General features: G+C 41.8%; 2 protein-coding genes across 5 annotated transcripts in view; one reads left to right on the top strand and one right to left on the bottom strand.

The window, feature by feature from the left end:
* Positions 1-26,492, top strand: part of LOC135207485 (uncharacterized) — a 79,932-nt gene that overhangs the window by 3,777 nt on the left and 49,663 nt on the right. The window lies entirely within an intron of this gene.
* LOC135207415 (centrosomal protein of 78 kDa-like) lies at positions 23,908-25,754 on the bottom strand. Its single transcript, XM_064239141.1, has 3 exons — positions 25,655-25,754; positions 24,232-24,359; positions 23,908-24,030 (listed from the first exon to the last, which is right to left on the bottom strand). Exons 1-3 carry the CDS (start codon positions 25,731-25,733, stop codon positions 23,908-23,910), a joined length of 330 nt encoding a protein of 109 aa, XP_064095211.1. The 5' UTR covers positions 25,734-25,754.

Here is a 26,492-nt window from a genome sequence, read left to right on the forward strand (position 1 = left end):
ACTTGCATTCAAGGCTAAACCCCGGTGAAGGTTTGACACCCATGGTGCCTCCTGTACCTCGATGAGGGGTTCTCGGGTCTGACCCAGTATATTCTGTAACTTAGTACTCAGCATATTGCAGGTCTGAGAATTGACTGATCTTATACAAAATTATTCATATACTACTTTCAGTTCAGCAATGAGTGTCATTCCCTTGATGGCCATGTGTAAAACAAAGGAACTTGGCAAAATGACAAATTTTTTAAAACAATTTGTATTTTTCTTAGCTAACAAACCTTTGGTCTTAACAATAGGATAATTTTCAAGCTCCTAGCTGGAACCGGTTAAACAATCAGAGATTGTGAAGCAAGGAATCTGTGAAATCTGGCAATGCATGCGCATATTGGGCAAAAGCTGGTCAAAGACCGTGCAACCCATGCCATCACATTAGTCTTTTTCTTAACCGCGTTGGGGAGTTACGCAGTTGCTTACTCTCTGTCCAAGCCGGTTGTTTTGCCTGTGTTTCACTCTCAGCCTGTGCATTTACCTTCATCTCCCGATGATGCTGTTTGTGATTCACCTCCAAGAGGTTCTCGCTCTGTATCTAGAGTTTCGAAAATACATCTCCATCGCACAGACATGAGTCTGCTGTGCACGGCAGTGTACGTGAATACGTCCATGAACATGTACATGAGCCTTCTGTTATGAGTGTTCGGGTTGGTGTTTCTGGTGTGCTTGGTTCATCACAGAAGTCGGTGCCTGGCTCCAGTCGGGACAGGTCTCTGGTGTCTTTACTGGTTGGCGCACCGGGTCCTTTGACTGCTGCGTCTTTGGTTGATGATTTGTCGCCTACAGTTGGACTGCAGAAAGCTGGTGTTTCTGAAGAAACTTTTTTGGTGTTGTTGCAAAATGAAGGTGATTTGGATAAGCCTGCCTCTTCTTCAAGTTGTCGAAGGGAGAAAAGCAGGAGTTTTTTATTTCTTTTGTTGAGGTTGTAGAGATCATTTGTGGGTTCAACAACCTGGAGTGTAGAGCTCAAGCTCAGTCTACTATTACTCCTATTTGCTTGGAAGCCTTGCTGGGGGCTACTCAAGATTGTAAGTCCTCTTTTCAGCTTCCCCTATCAGGTCATGTGTAGTTGGTCTTGCAACGGGTGTGAATTCCACTACTGACAATAATAAAATAATATACAGTTGCAAGAAGAAGAATTAGTTCTACTTCGAAGAAAGGTGAATCAAAAGAACATCATAAACAACTGCTGATACCTCCACTTGAGAATGTGTTGCTTCCATAATAACCACTGAAACATTTAAAGCACTTGAGCACTAAATGCATGTCAGAGCCTGACAGGTATAAGCAGGTCACTCCCATACCTGATCAGAAGGAATTTCAACTTGAGCTAATGATACGCAGGTGTAGATAGCTAGTACAAACCCAAGATGCCAATGATGAAAAATACATGCTGGAGAAGGAACACCTCTAAACAAGGGCATGAAATACCAATTAGTGCATGCCTTCTATAGTACTGAATTTGCCTACATATAAAATGCACTATTTTTCCAAAAAAGGTCTAGAAAATTCAAAAGCCTTACTAGGTATGGGGTTTATGAGCAACTGGTTTCAATGACAAGCAACATATCCCATCCTCAAATATCCATTACTGTGATCTCTTGTGACAAAGTTAAACTCTTCAGATATGTAATATACATATGTATCTATATACATTTTGATTTTTAAACAAATTATTTCAAGGGACTGCATCTCACACAGAGTAAAAATGTCCACAATGGCTTAGGCTATATGTAAGAGCACCTTTTTCATCAGCATCTGAACTAACCCAGCTGACTGAGGTACCATAACAATAAAAGGTTTTGGTTTGTCAAACTAAGAAAAATACAAATTACTTTGAAATGAGCTAATTGTTTCCTTCAGGAAAAACAAACCATTGCCTTTTTACATACATGACACTTTTCAGGTGGAGGTGGTCCCAGCTGACTGGTAAATTGAATCTCCACCTGGAAATGTCACATTCCTGGTCACAATAATGAGCAAGGGAGAGGAGTGTGGACTCCTTTAGCCTCCTATTCGGTCTAGCATATGGATCCAGATTGATAAGGCCCTGAGCCCAAGTCAGGCATCGGGGTTCTCAGTCATTTAGGAAATCTCAGAGAACCAGTGTGACCCCCCACCCTATGAGGTTTGCTTAAGTTACTAGCCAGGTAAAATCAGGTCAATACAAATTAATGGGTTTCGATTATACAAATAGGAATAGCTGAGCATCATATATATTATTAACCTAACCTTCAAAATGTCAAGTCTAAGATCATTCAAAATGTTTGCAAACTATATATACCGTAAACAGTATACCAAAGGCATAAATAAAACAAAAAATTATATCCACTTACTTCCTTTCATAGAGTCTATATTCAACTCTCCATGGAATTCCAGACTTCTTTGGTAACACTGGAACTTTTCTTCACTGATGGCTGAGATTTCGGATAAGGTTTTGTGCATTTCTTTCAGAGTTGTTTTCTTAGTAGTAGTATGTAATCTTGTGGGACTTTTCATTTTAATTTCATTTTCCTTATCAATATTTTGGTCAGGACTCTGCATTCAACCATGTGTACTGTAAGCAGACAAACAGTAATATTTTATGTGAAATAAATTTCTAGTTTTACTGCCTCTTACAATGGAGGCATAAGTTTATATAATAATAGTAATAATATGATAATAATGTATGTCTCTTTAAAAATTATGGCTGCATTAGCAGAGTTTGGTTTATAATAAAGTTTCTCATTTCTATAGCAAGTCCTTTGCCTGTGGGGAAAAGGTCACAATTGCCTCATAGTACTACTGCGTATTCATGTCACTGAACTGAAGCAAGGGTATGGACACAGGAGCATTTTATTTTCACTAGTGTAAATATACAATTTATAAAAGCACACAAAATGTAAAATATGGCCGTTAACATTTTGCATGCTGCAGTTCAATGCTGTAAAATGTTATTGTTATTATACAATTGAGTTTGTTCATACTTACCTGGCAGATATATATATAGCTGTATTTTTCTGAAGTCCGACAGAATTTCAAAACTCGCGGCACACGCATGTGGCGCCAGGTGGTAGTACCCATTCCTTCCCCGCCGCTGGGAGGCGGATATCAGGAACCATTCCCATTTTCTATTCATATTTTATTAATGCCACTGTCTCCTGAGGGGAGGAGGGCGGGCAATTTAATTATATATATCTGCCAGGTAAGTATGAACAAACTCAATTGTATAATAACAATAACATTTTGTTCATGCCACTTACCTGACAGATATATATATAGCTGAATCCCACCTTCGGATGGTGGAATGAGACAGAATAGGATTTTTTAGGAAACTTAATTAAGTAGATGATATACATCTTGGTTCCTCACCGTTTTTGCAAAGTAGACTATGTGATTACTGTCACTTAAGGCTGCTTTTGCTTAAATCAGAGTTGCCAGCCAGGTGGAGACCTGTAGTGCTGGGTGCGCTCTGGATGATCTGTCAACGGGTACGAGACCTCAACGTGACAAGACCATCGAGGCCATACATATGAGGGCAACGAAGCAACTGGACCACCACCTGACCAACTATTCAAAAAAACCCTTAAAACTAACTAAAGGATGGGAGATCTTCACATAAGACTCACACAACCTAAAACACAACAATAAAACTAACCTAAGCCTAACTAAGGGATAGGGAAAGAGCTACTTCCGGACCCCAAGACGGTGTCCGCAGAAACGTATGGCCCCAGTGAATTACAATCGTCATAAATCGTTCTCACATCCCTTAGGTAATGTGAGGCGAAGACGAGTTACTCCTCCAAAGGTGCATCAAGAATGTCCTTGATTGACATGTTCTTTTGGAAGGCAAGAGAGGTAGCGACAGCTCGAACTTCGTGAGCTTTCACTCGTAAGAGGCTCAAATCAGTCTTCTGGAAAGATGAATGAGCCTCCTTAATGACGTCCCTTAGAAAGAAAGCAACAGCATTCTTCGATAAAGGTAACCTGAGGACCTCTTACCTCTTTTGTTCTATGTACATAGAACTTGAGAGCCCTGACCAGGCACAGGACTCTCTCTGGTTCTTGGCCCACCAGACTTGACATACCCTTGATCTCGAAAGTTTTCGGCCAAGGATTCGAAGGATTTTCATTCTTCGCCAAGAAAGTTGGGTTCAAAGAGCAGACAGCATTTGTCTCCTTTGAATCCACTAAATTACTAAACGCTTGAATCTCACTAACTCTCTTAGCCGTCGCAGAGAAGTTAGGAAAAGAGCCTTCCTTGTCAAGTTTCGAAGAGACGCTGCCTGAAGCGGTTCGAAAGGACTTGACATAAGGAACTTAAGAACCACGTCAAGGTTCCATGACGGAGGTCTCATTTGAGGAATCTTCGAAGTCTCGAAAGATTTTAAAAGGGTCATGAATGTCCTTGTTGTCAGAAAGGTCAAGGCCTCTGTGCCTAAAAACCGCTGACAACATGCTTTTATATTCCTTGATGGTAGGGACCGCTAATTTCTGCACATTCCTGAGAAAGAGCAGAAAATCAGCTATCTGGTTCACAGAGGTCGAGGAAGAGGAAACTCCCTCCTTTTTACACCATGCCCTGAAGGAAGCCCACTTCGATTGGTAACAGCTCTTGTGGAAGCACGTCTTGCATTTGCGATTGCTCTCGCAGCTGCTTTCGAAAAACCTCTCGCTCTGGCCAACTTTTCGATAGTCTGAACGCAGTCAGACCCAGAGCGGAGAGGTTTTGGTGAAACCTTTCGAAGTGAGGCTGTTTGAGTAGATCTTTCTCCCAGGGCAATGTCCTTGGAAAGTCTACAAGGAAAGACATGACCTCTGTGAACCATTCTCTTCGCTGGCCCACATCGGAGCGATCAGGGTCAACCTCATCCCTTCTGAGGCCGCAAACTTCCTCATGACTTCCCCCAAAATCTTGAATGGTGGGAAGGCGTACAGGTCTAGACCCGTCCAATTCCAAAGCAACGCGTCTACAGCGATCGCTTCTGGATCCAGGACCGGGGAGCAATAAAGAGGAAGTCTCTTGATCCTTGACATCGCGAATAAGTCGACCAGAGGACGTCCCCACAACGTCCAAAGGTCTCGACACACGTCTTTGTTCAAGGTCCATTCCGTCGGTAGGATTTGTTCCCGACGACTGAGAAGATCGGCCCTGACATTTTGCACTCCTGCAATGAACCTCGTCAGGATTGTCACCTTTCTTCTCTTTGCCCACAGCAGAATCTCCCTCGCCAGGAAAACAAAGTTCTGGATGTGTTCCTCCCTGATTTTTCAAATAAGCGAGTGCTGTGGTATTGCTGAGTTTACCTGAACAATCTTGTTCTTCAAACTCTTTCGAAGAACTGCAGAGACAGAAATATTGCTGCAAGTTCTTTGACATTTATATGCCAGGCTACCTGTCCCCTCTCCAGAAGCCTGACACTTCCTTCCCTCCTAGTGTTGCTCCCAGCCCGTGATGGAAGCGTCGGAGAACACACTAGGTCGGGGCTCAGAAGACTTAGGGACACGCCCTCCTGAAGCTTCTGAGGGTCCAACCACCACCATCTTAGATGGTTTTTTATCGGAAGAGATATTCTCAATATGGATTGAGATCGTCCTTGGCCTTCCACTCGTCCGCAAGGAAAAATTGGAGAGGCCTGAGGTGCAGTCTTCCCAAGGAACAAACCTTTCTAGCGAGGAAATGGTTCCCAGCAGACTCATCCATTCCCTCGCCGAGCAAGTCTCTTTCCCTAAGAAGGCCGAGATCTTTTCTAAACTAGCCGCTGACGTTCCTGGGACGGAAAACGCTCGAAAAGCCACTGAATCCATCTGAATCCCCAGATACACGATGGACTGTGTCGGGGTCAGATGCGACTTTTCGAGGTTTGACCAGAAGTCCCAGGGACTTTGCTAGGGCTAACGTGAACTGCAAGTCCTTCAGACACTTCTCTCTCAAACGACGCTCTGATCAGCCAGTCGTCGAGGTACAGGGAAACTCTTATCCCCGAAGAGTGTAGCCACCTCGCCACGTTCTTCATGACTACAGTGAACACCCATTGGAGCCGTGGTCAGGCCGAAACACATAGCTCTGAACTGCCACACTTTTTGTCTAAGACAAAACCTTAGATACTTTCTTGAAAGAGGGTGGATCGGGATGTGAAAGTACGCGTCCTGCAAGTCTAAGGACACCATCCAGTCGCCCGGTCTCAAGGCTCCCAGAACAGAATGAGGCGTCTCCATCGAATTTGGTCTTTTCCACGAAAAGATTGAGCCTGCTTACATCTAGAAACTGGGACGCCAACCTGACGACTGCTTCGGTACTAGGAAAATCCTGTTGTAAAAACCTGGAGACCCAGGTCCGCGACTTGTTCCACCGCTTTTCTCGATCATTTGTTGAAGGAGATCGAATAACACTTGCTTCTTCTCTGCCCTGATAGGATGGAGAAAGGTCTCTGGGGAGTTCGTAGAAAGAGGAGGGAAGATCCTAAAAAGGGGATCTGTACCCACCCCTGCTCCACGATCTTGAGGGACCAAGAGTCCGTGTCCCTCTCTCTCCACGCTCCCGCAAAAAACTTCAGTCTTGCTCCGACTGGTGTCTGAAGGACATGTTCTTCTTCACTTGGAAGGCTTTGACTTAAAGGAGCTCTTCCTCGTGAAAATCCTCTCCTCGAGGAGCTGCTCTCGAGGGGGTGGGGAGCCCCCACGAAAGGGCTTAACCTTCTTCGGCGGTCGAACGAAGCTGAAGAGGTTGAAGTACTGCCGAACGTCTTGTAGACTGGCTAAAGAGGTCCTGCGTTGCCTTCTCTTGCAAACCTGTTAGTCAGGTCCTTTACTAAGTCTGGGGGAGAGATGGTTTTGAAAGAGGCGAAAAAAGCAAATCCGCTTTCTGAGCTGGAGTTACTGAACGAGCTGTGAAATTGCACAGCAAAGCTCTCTTCTTCAATAAGGCCGTTCCAAAATGAGAGACGATCTCCTCCGAACCATCCCTGACGGCTTTGTCCATACATGCTAACACGCTGGACAGCTCCCCCAGACTGAGAGATTCTGGGCTTCCTCGCTTGCAGATCCAGAACTCCCAAGCACCAGTCAAGGAAGTTGAAAACTTCAAGAGTCCGGAGCAGACCCTTCAAATGATGGTCCGTCTCCGTAGAGGTCCCAGGTCACTTTAGCAGTGGATAAAGAGACCTCCTCTGCGAATCCACCAAGCTGGAGAAATCTCCTTGAGCTGAAGAAGGGATACGAACCCCTACTTCTTCTTTGGTTCTATACCAAATACCCCCTTTCCCGCTGAGTCTAGCTGAAGCAAAGCGAGTCGTCTTGCCTTGATCTCTCCTTCGTACCATCCAATCTTGGAGTTTAAACGGCACGTTTAGTGGAGAGCGAAGTTTTCATCTCAACAACTCCGGGGTTTTACCAGTCTTAGATGATGAAAACTGCGAAGGAGGAGACTTGGGGAGCTGCAGGCTTGAAATTGTCCTCGAAAGAAAGAAAGCAACAGCCGCACGAGAACTTTATAGTCTGATATTGAAGGGGCCGCAGAAGGTTCCTCTTCAACCGAGTCAGCCGAACTACTCAGCTCTCCTTCTTCTCTACACGGAAGAGGAGACCGCCTGTCCGGAGAGGGCGTACTAATGTCGGGTCTTGTCTTAATCAAAGGACCCCTATCCTTACTGGATGAAGCCTTATTTCGGCTGTCTTCTTTATGGCGCTTTACCACTTGAAGCAGGTAGAGCGTCTGACGAGGACGAGCGTCCTTAGCGACACCCGAGGCAGCCTCACTTGCCAGAGAAGCGTCCTTACGTTTCACACGAAAGGGAAGACATTTTAGCGAATAGCGTGCCTCCCGTGCGCGCAAACTAGCGTCTGGGGTAGCTACTTCTTGGTCGGAGTACCCAAAAGCGTCTTGAAAAGCGCCCTGAACGTCTGGCGAGCGTCCTGCAAAGCGTCCTGCCGAGACGTCCTGGCGAGCGTCCTGCCGAGCGTCCTGCCGAGCGTCCTGCCGAGCGTCCTGCCGAGCGTCCTGCCAAGCGTCCTGCCGAGTGTCCTGACAAGCGTCCTGTCGAGCGTCCTGCCGAACGTCCTGCCTAGCGTCCTGACGAGCGTCCTGTCGAACGTCGTGCTGAGCGTCCTCCTCAAAAAAGCGTCTTGACGCAACGTCCTCCTAGAGGACGAACGAGATCGGCGAATCGCCAAAGGAGAAGCGATCGGCGAACGAGACAAGTAGGAGAGGGAGAAGGAGACTGCTTCGTCCTCTGACGGGCAGTCTTAAGGTCCTTCCTCCACTTAGGCTCGACTGCTGCTGGGCGAGTCCTCTGAGCCATAAGCGTCGATAGCTGGTCCTGAAGGACAAAAGAATGTTCTTCGTTGGAGAGGAACGAACAGAGGAAGCAGGGACTGATCCTGCGAGAAGACGAGGGCGAGACGCCTCCTTCCTTCTCACAGGTACAGCTACCTGCTTCTCAGGGAGACGCGCCTGTGCACGCAAACCCAGCGTCCTCATCGGAGAGATCTTACCCCTTTTCTGAGGCGGAAAAGCATTCATACGCATCCTCCGACGAAAGCGGCGATACAGGACGTGAAGCGTCCTCAACACGAAACGTCCTTTTCAGAGGACGAGAGTCTCTCCGAGCGCTCCATTCCCCTTGCGCGGGAGGACGCTTCGGAGGACGAAAAGCACTCTTTCAGGACGCGCGCTCAGTGCGCGCTCCTTGGCAGCCTGGGACTTTGCAACAAGGCCTGCCGAAGGGACGCCAGATCGGTGGGGTGCCCCCGTAACCCTCTTGCGGCTTTCGACATACCCTCTCCCTGAGTCTTGGGAGTCCGATAGAGGTCTAGGCCTAGAGGCATTATGGGGCCGATCTGACGCCCCCTCCTCAACACTAGGGGCAACGATCACACACTTTGCACCGAGCCAGTTTCCAAGGCTTTCACTTTGGTCTCCAGAGTGCGTAGAGACTCCAAAATAAGAGAGAGAGCATTAGCTTCTCCCGACACAGAATCAGAGCCCGAAGGCAACACAGGTTTAGGAGTTGCAAACTCTACAGGTGTTAATCAGGAGAGATGTTAGCCTTACCTTGGTAGAACACTCCTGGAGGAAGACCTCTGATCCTATCGCGCTCCAATTTAAGGCGATAGGACTCAATATACTCTCCAATCATCATCGGTCAATCTCTCACATTCATTGCACCGATTATCCACCAAACAATTATGCCCCCTACAACTCATACATACTGTGTGGGGGCTCTAACCGATGCTTTCGGTAGCCTCACCTTACAATCAGTCCTCACACACACTCTGAAACTCACAGCACTTTGATCCAGACATCACGTTTATAGAAAAGCCAATCCAAAATAAAAAAAACGGTCCACTATCGCGCATGCCAATTCAACAATCCAATTCAATACCAAAAAACCAATCAGATACTTAAAAGCGAGTCAAATCCAAAAAATCCTGAGCAGAGGTCTGTAAACAGTTGTTTGTACCGACCGGCGACAGAAAAAATATGAATAGAAAATGGGAATGGTTCTGATATCGCCTCCCAGCGGCGGGAATGGGTACTACCACCTGGCCGCCCACTGCGTGTGCCGCGAGTTTTGAAATTCTGTCGGACTTCAGAAAATACAGCTATATATATCTGCCAGGTAAGTGGCATGAACAAAGCATGGTTTCAACAAAGTCAGATATGAACTAACTAGTATGGAGTTTCTGGTTGTATATATTCAGGGGTGGGGACAGGAAAGTGGTGATGATGGCTATGAGGATGCTACTTTGGTACTCACTTGTCGATCAGCTGGTGCCTCTCACACATAAACTAGGTAACTGATTACAATGGTGCAATATTCTTTTTTTGTGCAATCTTGTTCACATGCCTTATTTGGGTGATGGGCTTATGGTAATCAGCACGTCTTATTTCCTCAAAGCATCTCATCCAGAAGTCCTGACTACCATGAGATTGGTTGTTACTGTTGCAGAGAATTTTTCAATTTCTTAGGTTAGAGGACTGACTCCAGGTACACTGGTAGTGGGTGTGTGATGGGGGTAAGAGGAGGCTGTCCTGAGCACTGTTAATGATGCCATATTAGATATTAAGTTCTATTAGGTCAGTCTCATGTTGTTGTGTGCCTCCTGATAGAACTTTCTTGAACATGTGAAATCCTCATATCATGGTCAACCCAATTGAAACTCTGGAGTATTTCTCATACATGGCACTGGAACTGGTAGACCATAATAGTCTTTCCTAGGGATGGATGGATGGATGGATGGATGTATGAGTTTTAGGGCAAAAGCCCAGGCACTGGGCCAAAGAAGCCATTCAGCGCCGTAATGGAGATTAAATAAATTTCAATATGAATGAGTTAATAACGTGTATGAAGAAAATGGTTCATATATTGGTTCATATATAAATTACCATTTGAGAAATGAATGAATTAATGAAGAAATAAATGAAGAAAATGCTTAATAAATAATATATATATATATAATGTGATAGCTAAAAAATAATTAATGTTATTTATAGACTTTAAAAGGAGATGAGAGCAGAAATATCTGCTTCATCTCCCATAATATCACAAAGGGATTTACCCCTAAGATATCTCTCTCTCTGGTTAAAATATCTGGGGCAAGCAACCAGAATGTGCTCCACTGTTAGCATCTCACCACCACAAGCACACTCTGGGAGGCTGCCCCTTCTAAAATAAACTGATGGGTCAAATAAGTGTGCCCAATCCTCAGTCTGCTTAAAACTATTTCTGTTCGCCTATCAGACTGGAAAAGACGGAAGGCCACGGCAATATATTATTCTAATATTTCTGTACTTTCTATTATTGGCAAGATTAGGAGAAGTCCATCTTTCTTGCCATTTGCTTAAAATATAAGACCTAAAAGGACCTTTTAGATCTGTATGAGGAACTTTACTAAAGGCTGTTTCTGAGGAGACACGAGCAGCTTTAGCTTCCCTATCTGCCATCTCATTTCCGCAAATCCCCACATGTGAAGGGACCCAACAGAAAGAGACAGATTTACGCAAATATACAAATGGAGGAGCGATTCCTGAACTTTTGAACTAACGGATGGAAGCTATTGAATTTTTTAATAGCTTCTAAAGTGCTTTTCGAATCCGAGTAAATGACAAAATTAGTGTCGCTACTTTGAACAACTATATCCAAGGCAGAGACTATGCTGTTAATTCCTGCTGTGAATATGGATGCAAAGTCAGGTAGTTTAGCTGTATATGCTGTAATCACCAAGGATAACTGCACAGCCAACACCACTACCTGACTTTGATCCATCCGTATATATTTTTGTCACATTAGTATGGACAGTTTTGTGCTCCAAGAATTTTCCCCTAATCTCTTCCTCAGGACAGTCTTTTTTGTTAAATGCTTTTTTGCACACGGATGCTTCTGGAATAAGCCATGGAGGATACACAGGATGTTTTACTTCCATGACTTTCTGGGATTTAAGATTATTACCCCTAACATCTTCATTTAGTTTAACTTGGAATGGTCTAGAGGCTCTTATACCAGAAAAGACCCGTGAGTCTGCTTCCCTCAGCACCTGGAAAGAGGGATTTTTGGGAGCACTTTTAATTCTAGCCATGTACCTTAATCCTAGTTCTTGCCTTCTCAAATCAAGGGGAAGTTGGTTAGTATCAACATATATGCTTTCAACAGGCGAAGTTCTAAAAGCCCCTGAGCATATTCTCAGCCCCATATTGTGTACAACATCTAGTTCCTTCAGCCGGTTTGACAAGCTGAGGAATAAATACTGACAGCCATAGTCTAGCTTGGACCTACACAACGAGTCATATAGTCTCAGCAGGATTTTTTTATCAGCTCCCCAACTAAATCCAGAAACAACCTTTAAAATATTCAGAGATTTGTTTGTAACCTTAATCTTTTAAGGAGTTTATGTGGCTGGCCCATGTTAATTTCTGGTCAATTGTCATTCCCAAAAATTTCACTTCATTTGCATAAGGAATGATAGATCCTTTTAAACCGAGTGTGGGAACCTCTTCCACACGCTGGCACCTAGTAAATCTTACAGAAACTGTTTTAGAGGAGGAGAATTTAAAACCATTCTCATCAGCCCACTTTGTAATGGCATTAACAGACCTTTGCAGAGTGTTTACATACTGACAAGGCATCATATCCTGTGCAGTATATTGCAAGGTCATCAACAAAAAGTGAGCATTTAACAGGTGATGATATTTGTTGGACTATACTGTTTATTGCCACTGAAAAAAGTGTTACGCTTAAAACGTTTCCTTGTGGAACACCCTCCTCCTGCACAAAAGGTTGGGAGAGAGTGTTGCCCACTCTAACCTAAAGAATCTCTCTGTAAAAAGGAATATACAAATTTAATCATTCTTCCACATATGCCCATCTTGTGCAATTGTTTATGATGCCAATTCTCCAAGTAGTGTCATATGCTTTCTCAAGGTCGAAAAATATGCCAATAGTCTGACATCGTTTGGCAAATCCTTGCTGGATTTGATTGGTCAGCCTCAGCAAGGGATCAAGGGTGGAACGATTTTTCCTGAAACCAAATTGGAATGGAGATATTAGTCCTTTTGCTTCCAAGTGCCAAACTAATCTGGTGTTTATCATTTTTTCCATCACGCTTACACACACAGCTGGTAAGTGCTATTGGTCTATAGCTGGTGGCTTGGGAAGCGTCTTTATTAGGCTTTTTTATGGAACAATTATGGATATTTTCCAGTCTTGGGTTAAAATTCAAGTTTCCCATGTTCTGTTTATAATCTTGAGTAGATACTTTTTTGGCATCATCTGGGAGGTGTTTAAGCATTTCATATAAAACTGAATCACCCCCTGGAGCTGTTGATTCAGTTGAAGAGAGTGCCTCCCGAAATTCTGTTAAAGGAAAAGGAAAATTTGTGATTGTATGGTTCAGATTTTCCAGATTCAAATTTCAGAGTCATTTCGGGATTCCGAATTCTTTGAAATTCTAGAGAATAATTGTCAGGACTAGAAACTTGAGAAAAGTGTTTTCCCAGCTCATTGGCAACTTCAGTGGGCTCTGTGATCAGAGTGTTATTGACCTTTAATGAGGGTAATGGTGACGCAACAAATTTTCCACTTAGTTTCCTGATTTTGCGCCACACCACTCTCAATGGAGTTTTGGAATTTATTCCATTGATATAGTAAAGCCAACTTTCTCTTTTGGCTTTCTTGTAAAAGCGCCGCTGCTTGGCTAACGCACTATTATAGATTAATTTAGACTGAGGGGAGCCACTAGTTTTGTATCGTCGGTAGCACTTCCTAGTGACTTTCCTCAGAATACCACGTCTTATTCCACAGGGAACTGCAGGTCTACGAGGTTTCCTTTTGTCTTGGGAATCGAGCCCTCAGCACTCTTCAGAGTGGATTCAATGAAGTAGTCATAGGCATCCAGGTGAGAATGAAATGACTCAAACTTCCTATCTAGATTGACTCCTTTACTGAACTTGTCCCAGTCAGCATCTTCTACCTCCACTTAGGTAATGTTTCAGATGGAGCATTTACAACATATTTCAGATGGATCGGGTAATGATCACTTCCAAAGTCAAGGTGGATATTTGTTGAGGAAATACTAAGGTTCCAGTGCAGAGAGATGATTATTATGAATGCTGTGGAAGGTCATTGACCCATTATTATATAGGGCGACATCATTCGTGTCAATAAGTCCTCGATTATTTTCCCTTTGCTGTCTAAACACCGACTCCCCAAAGGGGGTTGTGGGTATTAAAATCTCCTAATAAGAGAAAAGGAGTGGGAAGTTGGTTAATCAAGGACTGAATATCTCCAATGTTAAAAGAAAGATCTGGTGGGAGGTATAATGAACAAACCGTTTATCCTTTTGTCTAATATGACTGAGACAGCAACAGCTTGTAGAGTTGTATTTAATTGTATTGTGGAGTGCTGCAGAGATTTATTAACAATAATTGCAGCACCTCCTGGGCACGATCACCAATTGGGGAAAAAAAAAGAGTTAAAAATAGCATAATCAAGTCCAGGATTATAATAAGGAGAGTTACCTAACATAAGTCTCCTGCAGGCATACAATCCCTGGATTGAATTCATGCATTAAAACTTTAAAGTCTTCTGTCCGGGCTCTGAGACCCTTACAGTTCACTGAAGGACATCGAACGTGAATGTTTAAGGTGGTAATGTACTACTTCCCACTCTTTGGAGGGAAGTACTGATCCTAGGTGGATAGGAAAATTCAAATTCTCCTTAATAAAAGATTGTTTTCTTGATCCCTTTTTCATCTTTATCAGAGATTAGGGTTCTTTGCCGACAAACAGCTTTCTGAATTCGAGGGCTGATGCTCAGGATTTTTACTATGATTAGGTGCATCACTACTGCTATTAGTCTTGGGCGGCAAGACTGATGAGAACTCGCATGTCTTTGAACTGGATCTGCTTTCGGAACTATCTTCCTTGGCGGAGAGATCTCTTCCAGAACACTGTACCCATTGAAGTTTTTATGATAAAACTTTCATTATTCGGGGATATGTTTCTTATATGCTTCCTGGTGGGCGCAGCTTTAGTTTTATCATGTTTGTTTTTTTCTAGTAACTGTGATAATTGATGGATCCGAGCTAGATCTCTCTAGTTTAGACCACTCCTTTGGTTGCTTCTTGGTGATGATATTATTTGTGGACGTTTGCAAATTTTGCTTAGGGGCTGAATTTGCAACCGTTACATTTGTATCAACGTGAGAGGATAAATTGTCCATGCTTTTGGAAGAACAATTTTTTAGTATTGGGCTTCAAAGCACTTGCTGACATAAGTTTCCGATTATTATTTCCTGTGCAAGGAGAAACAGGTTCCGATGCTTACTGTTAAATTCTATTACTGGTGGCCTCTCATTGCTAGAACTCTTCATCAACTTTATTACAGAAGCATAGGTAGAGTTGGCACTCTTGTTAGCCCCCATTACCACATGCTTTGCTGGCACTGATGCTGAGATGCTTCATTATCAGCCACTGCCAACACATCTTGCTCAAACTTGTATCTGAGGCAAGTCCTACTGTTTGGAGAATGATCACCCTTGCACTGGAAACAATAACGGGGCTGCTTCGCACTTGTCCAAATTGTCATGCTCAGCAGAGCACACAGAACATCTCTTATTGTTTCCACATGGAGTCTTGAATGTGGCCATATTCGAAACATTTGCGACATTGTTTAGGGTTTCTTATATATTTTTTGACTTGCATCCTCTCATGGCCAACATTGAAGGTATCAGGCAAGTAATTGGAGGAGAAAGTTAAAAGCATAGCTGCATCCCCTCCCAATTTTTTTACATGAGATACACAAGGAGGGCAACCTTAGGAGAATCTCCTCCTCATTAAAAACATGCAAGTCTCTTGAATAAACTACCCCTTTCAGCGTGTTAAAGAATCTGTGCGATGTTATAGCCTCAATATTTCCACTTTCTGGGGGTTTAAACTGATATAAAAAATTGCTTGCGTCCTCCATTGCTGCTTTTATGAGTAAGTTCTTTCCATATCGTTTCAGATTACCAATAGGAATAGAACCCACTTTGTTCTCAATACATTCTGCAGCTTTAATGAAATTTTTCCTTCCCTCTTTATAACTGGCAACATGCCATATAGGGGGAGGAAGCGTCCTGGTATATGTTGCTGGTCCACATTCTTCATTCTTAGGAACAAAATCGAATGGCTCATCATTCAAATTCCTCACCGAAACACCTTGGTGCTTAAAACAGAGTCATTTAGAATGTGACCATTTAAATTCATTTGTGCCTCACTAGCTTCTTGGGGAGAGGAAAATCTAATGTATGCAGAAAAGGCTGCTTGTATTTTTCTAGAAGCATCTTAATCCTCTCCACCTTACCAAACTGTTTTGCGACACTATGCAAGCACTCGTAGTCTAATGAAAGGCTTGCATTAGTGCAATAAAGCACTCTATTGTTCATATCAAATCCACCAGTTTTAATAGCACCCTGGTGGGTCTCGGTGCATGGTTCTTTGTGATAGCCGAGCTCATAACCGCGTCCATGCCTGAAGTTGTCGCCAGTGCCGTTAAGTCGTCAGATCCAGGGGAGGGCAAACATTGGTCGATATCCATAGATTCAAATATATTTGTAGACTGCTTGGTTATATCAAGAAGGTATCGTGGGTCAGTCAGGTATTCAAATTCTCCACCAATGGCACAAGTGAGAGTCGACTCCCAATGGTCCACCCATACCCTACCCTTACGGGATAGCACCAATTCGCTTGCAGTGGCCCAGGTATAAGCCTATCTGCCCTGCTGGGTAGTTCTGCCCCCACTAAATGGGGACCGACTCCCCACTCCAAACGTATTGGTGGGCTTCCTGGACAAAAGCCATGGAGTTCCCACCCCAAACACCTCAGCCCCCCCTGGATTCCGATGGGCTGATGTTTGGAGATGGTTCCGCTCTCAAAAAAAAAAAAAAAAGGTAAAAAGGGGCCAATGGGAGGGTCCCGCATCACTACCTCTTGGGTTGTCCTAAACCATATCAGGTGGCGCTCCAACCACCCACAACTCCCACAATTGGCTTCGAATGCAAACCCCTTCCAAAACACGATCCCTTCTCAGACTCACCTAAGCAGTAAATTTACCAAAAGTGGAAAATTCCAACTAATTAATCCGAAATGCTAATAAAAAATATTACATGAAGGAGAACGGATGTAGTAAGAATGAAAAATTGCAGAAAGAAGGAAAAGTTCTGACTAATTTAGTTGGATCAGCCAGGCACATGAGTTGTTTTTCATCTCGTGGCTTTATGAAAAAAAAAACAATTTTTTATGTATTTAGTCCTTTGTCTCCTGCTTTATTGTCCAAAAGATGGTACAAGACTTTTGACAACTGTTAGAATAGATGCATGTGATTTATAATATTAAACTATAAAATCTGCAGTAAATTGTGTCTTAAGCACATGTGCTTGCTACATCATCATTACCTTTGTTTATTTGGCCAGACACAATATTTTTCGTTATTTTTTAGCATGTCTATGACTTTTTTAGCTTTACTAATGTATGTCTTATGCCTTCATGGCCTCCTAAGCTTTTTAATTTTCTTTGCATTTCTAAAGTATTTTAATCACTTATGGGCTTACACAGACAGTTACAAAACTAAAAAAATATTCTATTTAAAAAAAATGGTAAAAAAATTTATGAATGAGCAAAACTGTAAACTTTGAGGGCCAACTGTATTACTTTTGTACACTAAGTCCTCGGGTTAACGACCGGTCCTCGAACTTACGATGTTTCGTGGTTACGAACGCGCCCCCATAAAAATATAAAAAAAAATAATATTTTGCGTCGTTCCGTCTTACGCAGTTTAGCGTCGTAAGCGACGTAAACAAACGCGAACTAGTTCCGGGCACACGGCGGAAGAATACGCTTTGTGGGGGAGAGGACGGCGTCGCTTCGCTACGCTCATTCTTCGCCCATACGCCATTTTGGTTGTTTACGCTGCCTCTCTCTCCCATCATGTTGTATCGTTTTTGTAACTTTTTGCTCTTTGTTATGGCTCCCAAGTGCAAGGCGGACTCTTCCTGATGGTAGTGCATCGAAGAAAGAAAGGCCATCACCATGGAAATTAAAGTGGACATTATAAAGCGATCTGAGAAGGGAGAAACGCCAACAAACATTGGCCGCATCCGCTTGGTCTTAGCCGTTCGACCGTTGCTACCATTATCCAAAAGATAAAAGAGCGCATCGTTGAAAAAACATGTGAAAGGATCTGCTTCTATGAAAAGCGCCACCGTGATAAGCCCAAAGCATCGGTAGTGGTCTAATAAGGGGAAATGGAAAGGTTATTGGTGCTTTGGTTGGAAGACCAAAATCAACGGCGTATCCCAGTCAACCTTATGGTGATTCAGGAGAAGGCGAAAAGAGATTGTTTGAAGCGTTGAAAAAAGAAAAGGGGGAGGGAAGTGAAAGTGAAGAGTTTGTGGCTAGTAGGGGTTGGTTTATGCGATTTAAGGCTCAGGCCAATTACCATGTCCTTAAAGTGCAAGGTGAAGCTGCTAGTGGGGATGAGAAATCAGCGAGTGAATTTCCTAAAGCGTTGTCTGAGATAATTAAGGAGGGGGGTTATTCTGCTCAGCAAGTGGTTTAACGTGGATGAGACAAGTTTGTTTGGAAGCGTATGCCTAACCGCACTTACATCGCCAAGGATGGAGAAGTCAGCACCCGGTCATAAAGCCAGCAAGGAGAGGCTAACTTTACTTCTTGGGGGTAATGCTGCTGGCGACTTCAAACTGAAGCCCTTGTTGGTGTATCAGGCTGAAAATCTAAGGGCACTCAAGGGCATTTGGAAGGGCTCAACTACCAGTAATTTGGAAGTCCAACAAGAAGGCATGGGTGACACTTGCAGTGTTTTGAGGACTGGTTCTCAAACCATTTTGTGCCAAGTGTGGAGTGGTATTGCGCCTCCAAGGGTATCCCCTTTAAGGTGTTGCTAGTGCTGGACAATGCCCCTGGACACCCTGCCCAGCTGGGAGACTTCAACCCTAATGTCAAGGTGGTTACCTTCCACCTAATACCACGGCCCTTTTACAGCCTATGGACCAAGGATGTGATGCATTCGTTCAAGGCCTACTACCTAAGAGGACAAGTTGCTAGGCTTTACAGGCAACTGAAACCAAGAAGGACTTGACTCTGAAGAACTTTTGGAAATCCTACAACATCTTTGATGCTGTAAAGAAACATTGCTGATTCCTGGGAGGAGGTTAAGCAAACAAACATGAATGGTGTCTGGAAGAAAATTTGTCCTCAATTTGTGAATGATTTCCATGGGTTTGAGGACACAGTTCAGCAAGTTGTAAAGAACGCTGTTGCCCTGAGTAAGGAAATCAATTTGGAGATGGAGGTTGATGATGTTACAGAGCTGCTGGAGTCTCATGGCGAGGAGTTATCTGCTGAGGACCTGATACAAACTGGAGAAGCGGATGATAGAGGAAGAAGAAGACACCCACCCCAGAGCCTAAGGCTTTCACAAGCAGGACTTGGCAAGAGGTTTTGCAGAGTTGCAGCAAGCGTTGGCAACTTTTGAGGCTCAGGATCCCAACTTGGACAGGTTCACTAGGGTTTCCAGAGGCATCATGGATTTGATGGCGAGTGTTACAAGGAGATTTTGGATGAAAATGAGGTTGCTCTCTGTTCAGACTAACCTGGAGCAGTATTTTAAGAAGGTAGAGAGGCCTGCAAGAGATCCTGTACCCTCTGCCTCAGCTGCCTCTGCTAATCCAGACTCGCCTGCCCCACAATCTCCAGCACCTTCTGAATGTTCTGCTAACCCAGACTCGCCTGCCCCAGCATCTCCAGCACCTTCTGTAGGTTCTGCCTCAACCTCAAGACTCACCTGCCCCAGCCATCTCCAGTATGTTCTGCCTCACCTCAAGACTCACCTGCCCCAGCGTCTCCAGCATCTTCTGGAGGTTCTTTTTCTCTTCACTAACCTCCCCCATCTCTCCAGCACCGCAGCTTCCTCTCCAGTGTGCAAGCCAACCAAATTAATAAAGGTAAGGAATTGTTCTCTCGTTGTTATTGATACATATTTACATTAATCATGTGGTATTTTTTAATGTTCCGACTTACGCTGAAAAATCGTGTTACGACGCATCTTAAGAACGGATCAACGTCGTAACTCGAGGACCCCCCTGTATTACAGAGGACCCCATTATTCGCGGGGGATGCATACCAGAACATTCACCATGAATAGCTAGAATCTGCGAATACTTAGAACTCCTAAAAAAAATGCTTAAAACTGCTATTTTGTTAGCTTAAACTATACATACCTTGTCTTTGTAATACTTTATCATAAAAAGTGGATTTAATCATGAAAATTATATAAAAATTCAGTAATTTGTGGATATTTTCCTTAGAAAAGTACTGTGAATACACGAATTACCCACGAATAATGGGTATATGAAGTCTACAGAGAAATCTGTGAATACATGACTTCGTGAATCTGGAGTCCGCGAATATCGGGGTCGACTGTAACACTTATTTATGGTAAAAGTTATTACTGGAATATTCCAGTAATTGCCAATAATAAAAGGTTACTTATCAAGAAAAACTATTCACAATTTATGATGAAAGATAATCAGAAAAATTTAATATTAGTCCAACAATTTTTTATTACACTTGTTCGCAATTTAGATTCCTTTTTCATATTATGAAAAACTATGCACAGAAGTTACAATGAAAAATAATCATTAGAATTTGTTCTGTCTATTCATAATATATAACAACACAACTGAAGGCATACCTGTTTTGTGTTATATTCCTCTTGTCTCTCATGGAGAAGGCTTATTACTTCATTAACTATCTGACTAGGAATAAACGGATTCATTCTTAAATCCAAAACCTCTATGGTATGATTTGTCTTCAACATTTTTTTCAAAGCTAATCCACCCTCCTCTCCAATGCCACAGTGCTGAAGGTCTAAAGCTAAAAATAAAAATAATGCTTTTAAGCTATGAAATTACATTCACTCAGTCATTTTATATTTTAACTTCTCAATGAAATATTCAATTTGCACAGAATAGTTGTGAAAGATGGCTAACAAAATTCCTCTGACAACTAATCACTTCAAACAAAAATATTTATAAAATATTTTATGCAAATATTTGTAGTTTATTTAAGAATGAAACTAACTAAACAAATGAAATTACAAAAGGTAGTAAGTTGTTCCTTTGGGAATGCGAACCATCACATTTTATATAGAAGACTCGCTCATTAGACAAGAGATCTGCTGGGCTCACACTGAGAACAAAAGCCTCTCATCAAACTCTCTGCTAACAATTCTCAGAGATGGGACCAAATGAGTCTCCAACCTCTTCCCAGAAACTGGTGGGTCCTGAGTCTGACACAAAACTCATGAACAATAACACGAGTAATCCCCAGTCTTCCAATAGCCACACAAGATAAAAAATGCTATGCAACTCATCAACATGCTCCAATGGGGCTAAGTTAACAGAACAAGTCTTTGACAGTAAGACCTTGATTTATGGTCTCTTCTAAAGGCTCGGGGTTCCTGAGTAAGGTGGTGGAGTCAAATACCACTCTGGAGGCCAAAGCTAACAAGTGGGCAAAAGTTCAAGACTTCTATGAATACAGACAACTCTACTGAAGAAGAAAAGTCCAAGCTCTTCAGTCAGAAGACCTAGCTCAAAACATTAATAAGCTTGACTGCAGGGACTGACATGAAGCTACCATGGTCAAATGGGAGAGCGCCTCAGTGGCTTGGTTGGTATGGTGTTGGCGTGCCATCTCGGTGACCACAAGTTCGATTCTTGGTCATTCCATTGAGGAATGAGAGATTTGTATTTCTGGTGATAGAGTTTACTCTCGACGAGGTTCGGAATCCGTAAAGCCGTTGGTCCCGTTGCTGAATAACCACTGGTTCCATGCAACGTAAAAACACCATACAAACAAAATGGTCATTTGGGACCTAAAACAACAAACATTCTACTGATCACTTGTAAAGGGGACTGACAGGAAGATCCCAAGGGCCACTGGACAGTGTCTCCTGAAGCTGCCCATGGCATGGATGGAATAACACCACCAGTTTCCTGTATAACCATGTGGTAAACAGATTGATCACTAGGGTTCACCAAAACTCAAAAAGCTTTTCTTCACCCATGAAAGTACAGAGAAATATGTCCTGACTAACTGGCTTTGGCAGTTGAGCTGGTCCACCACTACATTTTTTCTAACCATAATGTACTGGTTGACAGCCCCATTCATGCATTAGCATTGCCCACAAACAAGGTCATACTGTTGCTCATCTGATCAATCATACAATCTAGAAATGCTCAAAGGGCTACCAGAACACCTCATATTTACATGGCATGGTACATATTGATCTGCAGATGAGGTTAATCCTATGTCCATACACCTGAGGTGTACAGATCACTCAGGTGTGAACTCTGCCCCTCTTTCAAAGTGTCTTACAAGAAGGCTCGTCTTGTCCAATCACCAAACAAGTTCCTCTTTTGCTTCCTTGATCAACAGTACTAGCTGTGAGGAATGGCCACTTGAGGCCAATTAATATCACTTCAGTGAAGTGGGTGCAGGTAAAGGCACCCTTGAGGAAAAAACTTCTCCAGAGATGATAGCTGATTAAGGACTACCTGCCAAAGCCAAGCTGGTACTTCCTTTTGTAAAAGGAACTGTGTTGAAACCTCCCTCAGCTGGATGAAATGGCTCTCACTGCTGCCACTTATATCAGTATGCCAATGTGGTGTATACTATATTAAAAACTGAATGCATTTAATTATTATTGCTATTTTCTAATTAAACCTTGAGCCTAAAATCAAGCATTAAGATGGTAGGGTAATAAACAGTAGTATGCATCTTCTCTACATGTAATAAGCAGACAGAGCTGTGTGACTATATTGAGGTGGTGGAGGCAGAGCTTCAATAAAAGTCTTAAACCACAACCTGGTACTAGGTCCAGGTTCCTGTGTATTCACAGACACTGGTCCTAGGTCCAGCTGTCTGTGTGTTCACTAGTGCTATGTTAATGTCATCCCTTTTTATTTGCTATCATATAAATCTAGGTGTACTTTTTAAACAGTGGTACTATTTGCAATTATATTGAATACCGAAAATGATGAGTAACAATATAACAATTATTTAGTCCCTGTACCTTTAATCCAGAGGTCTTCTAAAAGTACTTCTGCTAAAGCCTTGGCACCAAAATCCCCAAGTTGTGGATTATAATTCAGAGTGATTCTTCTCAGGCCTCTCATACATCCAATGAGGATGACGTAGTCTCAGTGTATCTTGCCACATAGCACTGTCTCGATTAGTCTCTGGTGCTGAAAAATTAATTAAAGAAATTATTGTATATTTGACTTCACTGTAAGGAACTGGCATTAACAGATATGAGCAAGCAAATGGTTAACCACTAAATCCAGCAAAACACATTTTAAATTATATAACCATTAATCATAGGTAAAACTATAATCGTGTTTCACCAAACTTTTGTGTGTCGGATAGAAGGTAATATAACTAGGCATGTATTCCCTAGATCCTGGGATAATTGTCAGCCAGTAACTTCTTTCCATGTAAACTGTACGCAAGGCAAGAGATTGAGTGGCTGGCTGGATAAGGACTCTTTTTATATATGTATATATGTATTATTAAGTTTGCAGGAAATATGTATTTGTTCGTGTTATAAAAATAAAGTGTGTTATTACAACTCCACTGCACCTGAACAGTACAGTTAAGTCTTCTAGAATAAGAAGAGGCATATAGTACTTACCAGTACTAAGAAACAGTTTATCTAATACATATTAAGAAACTACAACTTTGCAAAAATTATACAATAATTAGATGCACTAAAAATGAAGATTGACATAACTTATTTAAGAGATTTATGTGTAGGTAATACTTGTCACTTACTGCTGATTGAAATTTTGGTGCTGACACAAAATGTAATTTACAATTAATGTTGTACTACTCCATTTTCTACAGTTGGGAAATAGGTCATGAGGGGTGGCAAGAATGTTTCTTTTTTATAAACAGAAAATAGTACATAATTTTTCTCTATAATGACTGAACGATTTATTTGGAACATAAAAAGAAAAATCTGATTGATACAGCTTGTATTAAAATATTCCTGATAGGACCTGCTACTCTGTCAGTGTTTAAATAGTACCAATAATAATCTATACATTAAATGACTTCTCTTCCTACACCAATGAATTTGCTCATATACAGTGATGTACCTAACAAATGTCACTGGCTATAATAATGTAGATTCATAAAAAAACAATTCAGTACATTTCTCTAAAAAACTAATACTGCATACATACTTTACTCAAATTTAAAATAACCATACCTTCAATAACCCTGCAGTCATTAAGGCTCCCTTTTCAGATATACAGCAGTCAATCAAAGATAGGTTTGAAATGCTGGAACATTTTTTATACTCTGACATAAGCGCTCAACTCCAGTATCGTGTAGACTACACGAGGAAAAGCTCAATATTTTTAAATTCCGTGACTTGGAAAGACCCTAGAATAATGAAAAATAATTTTACAGATTACAAAAGAACAGAAACTTTATACAGGCTCTTACACCTCAGTAAAATACAAATGAATTTATAAAGAACTGGTAAATGAGGATACGAACTTAAAAAGTCAATGCTTTGTACCTTGTCAAAGATATGTTCAAATGTAGTAATTATTACAATAACTACATGACTTCACATCTTACCTGACACAGCAACTCAAGGTTGTTGCCCCTCAATTTAACATTAGATAATTCAAGAGAAGCTAGGGTATAGGACTGTGATATGCAGAGACTTATTCCTCTGACTGCTTGCTGAAGAAGTTTTACTCCCACTGTGTAGCATGAGGGAAAAATAGTAATACTAATAGAAGATTCAAGTAACAACACTGCAAAACTCAACATTTCAAATTTCAATAAATCATAATGTATAATGGTTCCTGTGGAAAAAAATACAATAACATCTACCAAATTCACCTTATAGTATGAAATCAGCAATGAACCTCCTTGAAAACAACTACCATTTCATTAGTCACTTCATTTACCTACAAAGGTGGCTATTGAGAAATATGTAAATCATCCAACACAGTAAAAAACCCAACACTGACATGTTTCCTGAATAATCTGGCACTCCTACTCTAAAATCTGTTCCAGCACGCTCTGCCTCCGAATCCACCATTCTTTTTTCCCAACTTTGTGCTCAATCTTTCCAAATGACCCAAAGCACACATAGTAATCAGATCCATCTTTTTACCTATCATAACCTTATACGTACAACTGTTGCAAAATTACATTTCTCACCATTTTAGACCTTATCTAGATAGAGTGGTCCCCCCGTACTCGCGGGGGATGCGTACCAGACCCCCCCGAATAGTTAGAACCTGCGAATAGTTGGAACCCCTATAAAAATGCGTAAAAACTTCCTATTTTGTTAGTTAAAACTCAAGAAAAAACCCACTTAAAATTTTTATACCTGGTTTTTATAGTTTTGTTTATCACAAAAAGTGCAATATATATGATGAAATTGATTAAAAAAAAAAAAAGGAATTTGTAGATATTTATCAAAGAAAAATACTGAATAGGCAAATTTTCCAAGAAAAATGCGGAGAAATGTTCCTGAGAGAAATCCGCGAATACGGGGGGGCTCCACATACTACATCATGGGTATACGTATACTATACAGAATTACTAGATATCTAAAGACACACATACAGTGACTCGCATAAAAACAAGTGCACAAATATATAAAAAGTATTATACTAACAGTATTCAAAACTATAATGACAGTGAAATCCTGTACTACAGAGCAAAGATGTGAACTCAACAGTGACCAAGCTTCAAAAAACCACACCTTCTTGTGCTGAAAGCATAACTCCTGTTATAAGAAGAAGGCTTGTATACTTTGTCAGAACAAACATATTTTAAGTGATTACTAAAATTTCAACCTGCATACACTACCAATCTATAACTATAGCTTTTTTTTTTTTAAGCTCTATGATTTTATATTTACTGATCTCATTTTAAAAGAAAAACTCCCACTATTCCTCACTATGAGAATTAAGAACTTTACCTCAGTGGTCTGGTTAAACTGTTTTTTATAAGTTATTGCAATTTACTGTGAACAACTTACCTTCTTCAGAAGTAGGTATACTAAATTTCAATGTCTGAGGGGTTACTTTGTTTTGAAGAAGATGGCATAAAGCCTCCATATGATCATGGTCTACAGTGGATAAATCATAAGAAGATTTCCTTTGAGATAACTGATGTGTAGTACGTCCAACTGGAAAATAGTATATAATTCACAGGCTAACCGATACTGACGAGTTAAAGTGTCTCCCAGAAGTTGCATTGTCAGCAGTTTTTCGAGCCATCAAGGAACATAAATCTGCAATGATATAAATATACAAGATTACCACTTTTCAGTCAAAAGCAAATTTGTAATGTGCATTTACAATTTCTAATGTTAACAGAAAGGCAGCATGGTCATCCCACACATTAAACTACACAGGCGAGAGAGTCTACATGGAAAAAATTTATCTAGAAATCTTGAGAAGTTTCCAGCAACACCTCTGTAAGCCAAGGTTGCAAAGAATCATTTGGACTCTGACGATTACTTTGGAATATGTGACATTGTAAGTGAAGTCTGACCAGAGATGACTGCCCTGAGTGTCAGACAAGGGCAAGCACGGCAGACCTGCTCCTTGACTTTTTGTTCCGTTGTATGTTGTACTAATCGGCATCAGGAGCATAAGGGAACTACAACTACCTCTTTTATTGATGGCAGAATGTGAAGGACTGAGGGAAAGTGAAGAAGAATCCCTCCACAGAATATTCACCGAACTTTAAAATAACTAAAAAACATTGGAAGATGCTATTACAGGTATAGGAGGAATGACAGGGACTGATAATGAGGAACCTAAACTGAAAATCTCCCATGTAAAACTCCCCACTCAAGAAGGGAGCAGAAT

Source organism: Macrobrachium nipponense, chromosome 32 (assembly GCF_015104395.2).
Source record: "Macrobrachium nipponense isolate FS-2020 chromosome 32, ASM1510439v2, whole genome shotgun sequence".
In the NCBI taxonomy this organism is placed as follows: Eukaryota; Metazoa; Arthropoda; class Malacostraca; order Decapoda; family Palaemonidae; genus Macrobrachium; species Macrobrachium nipponense.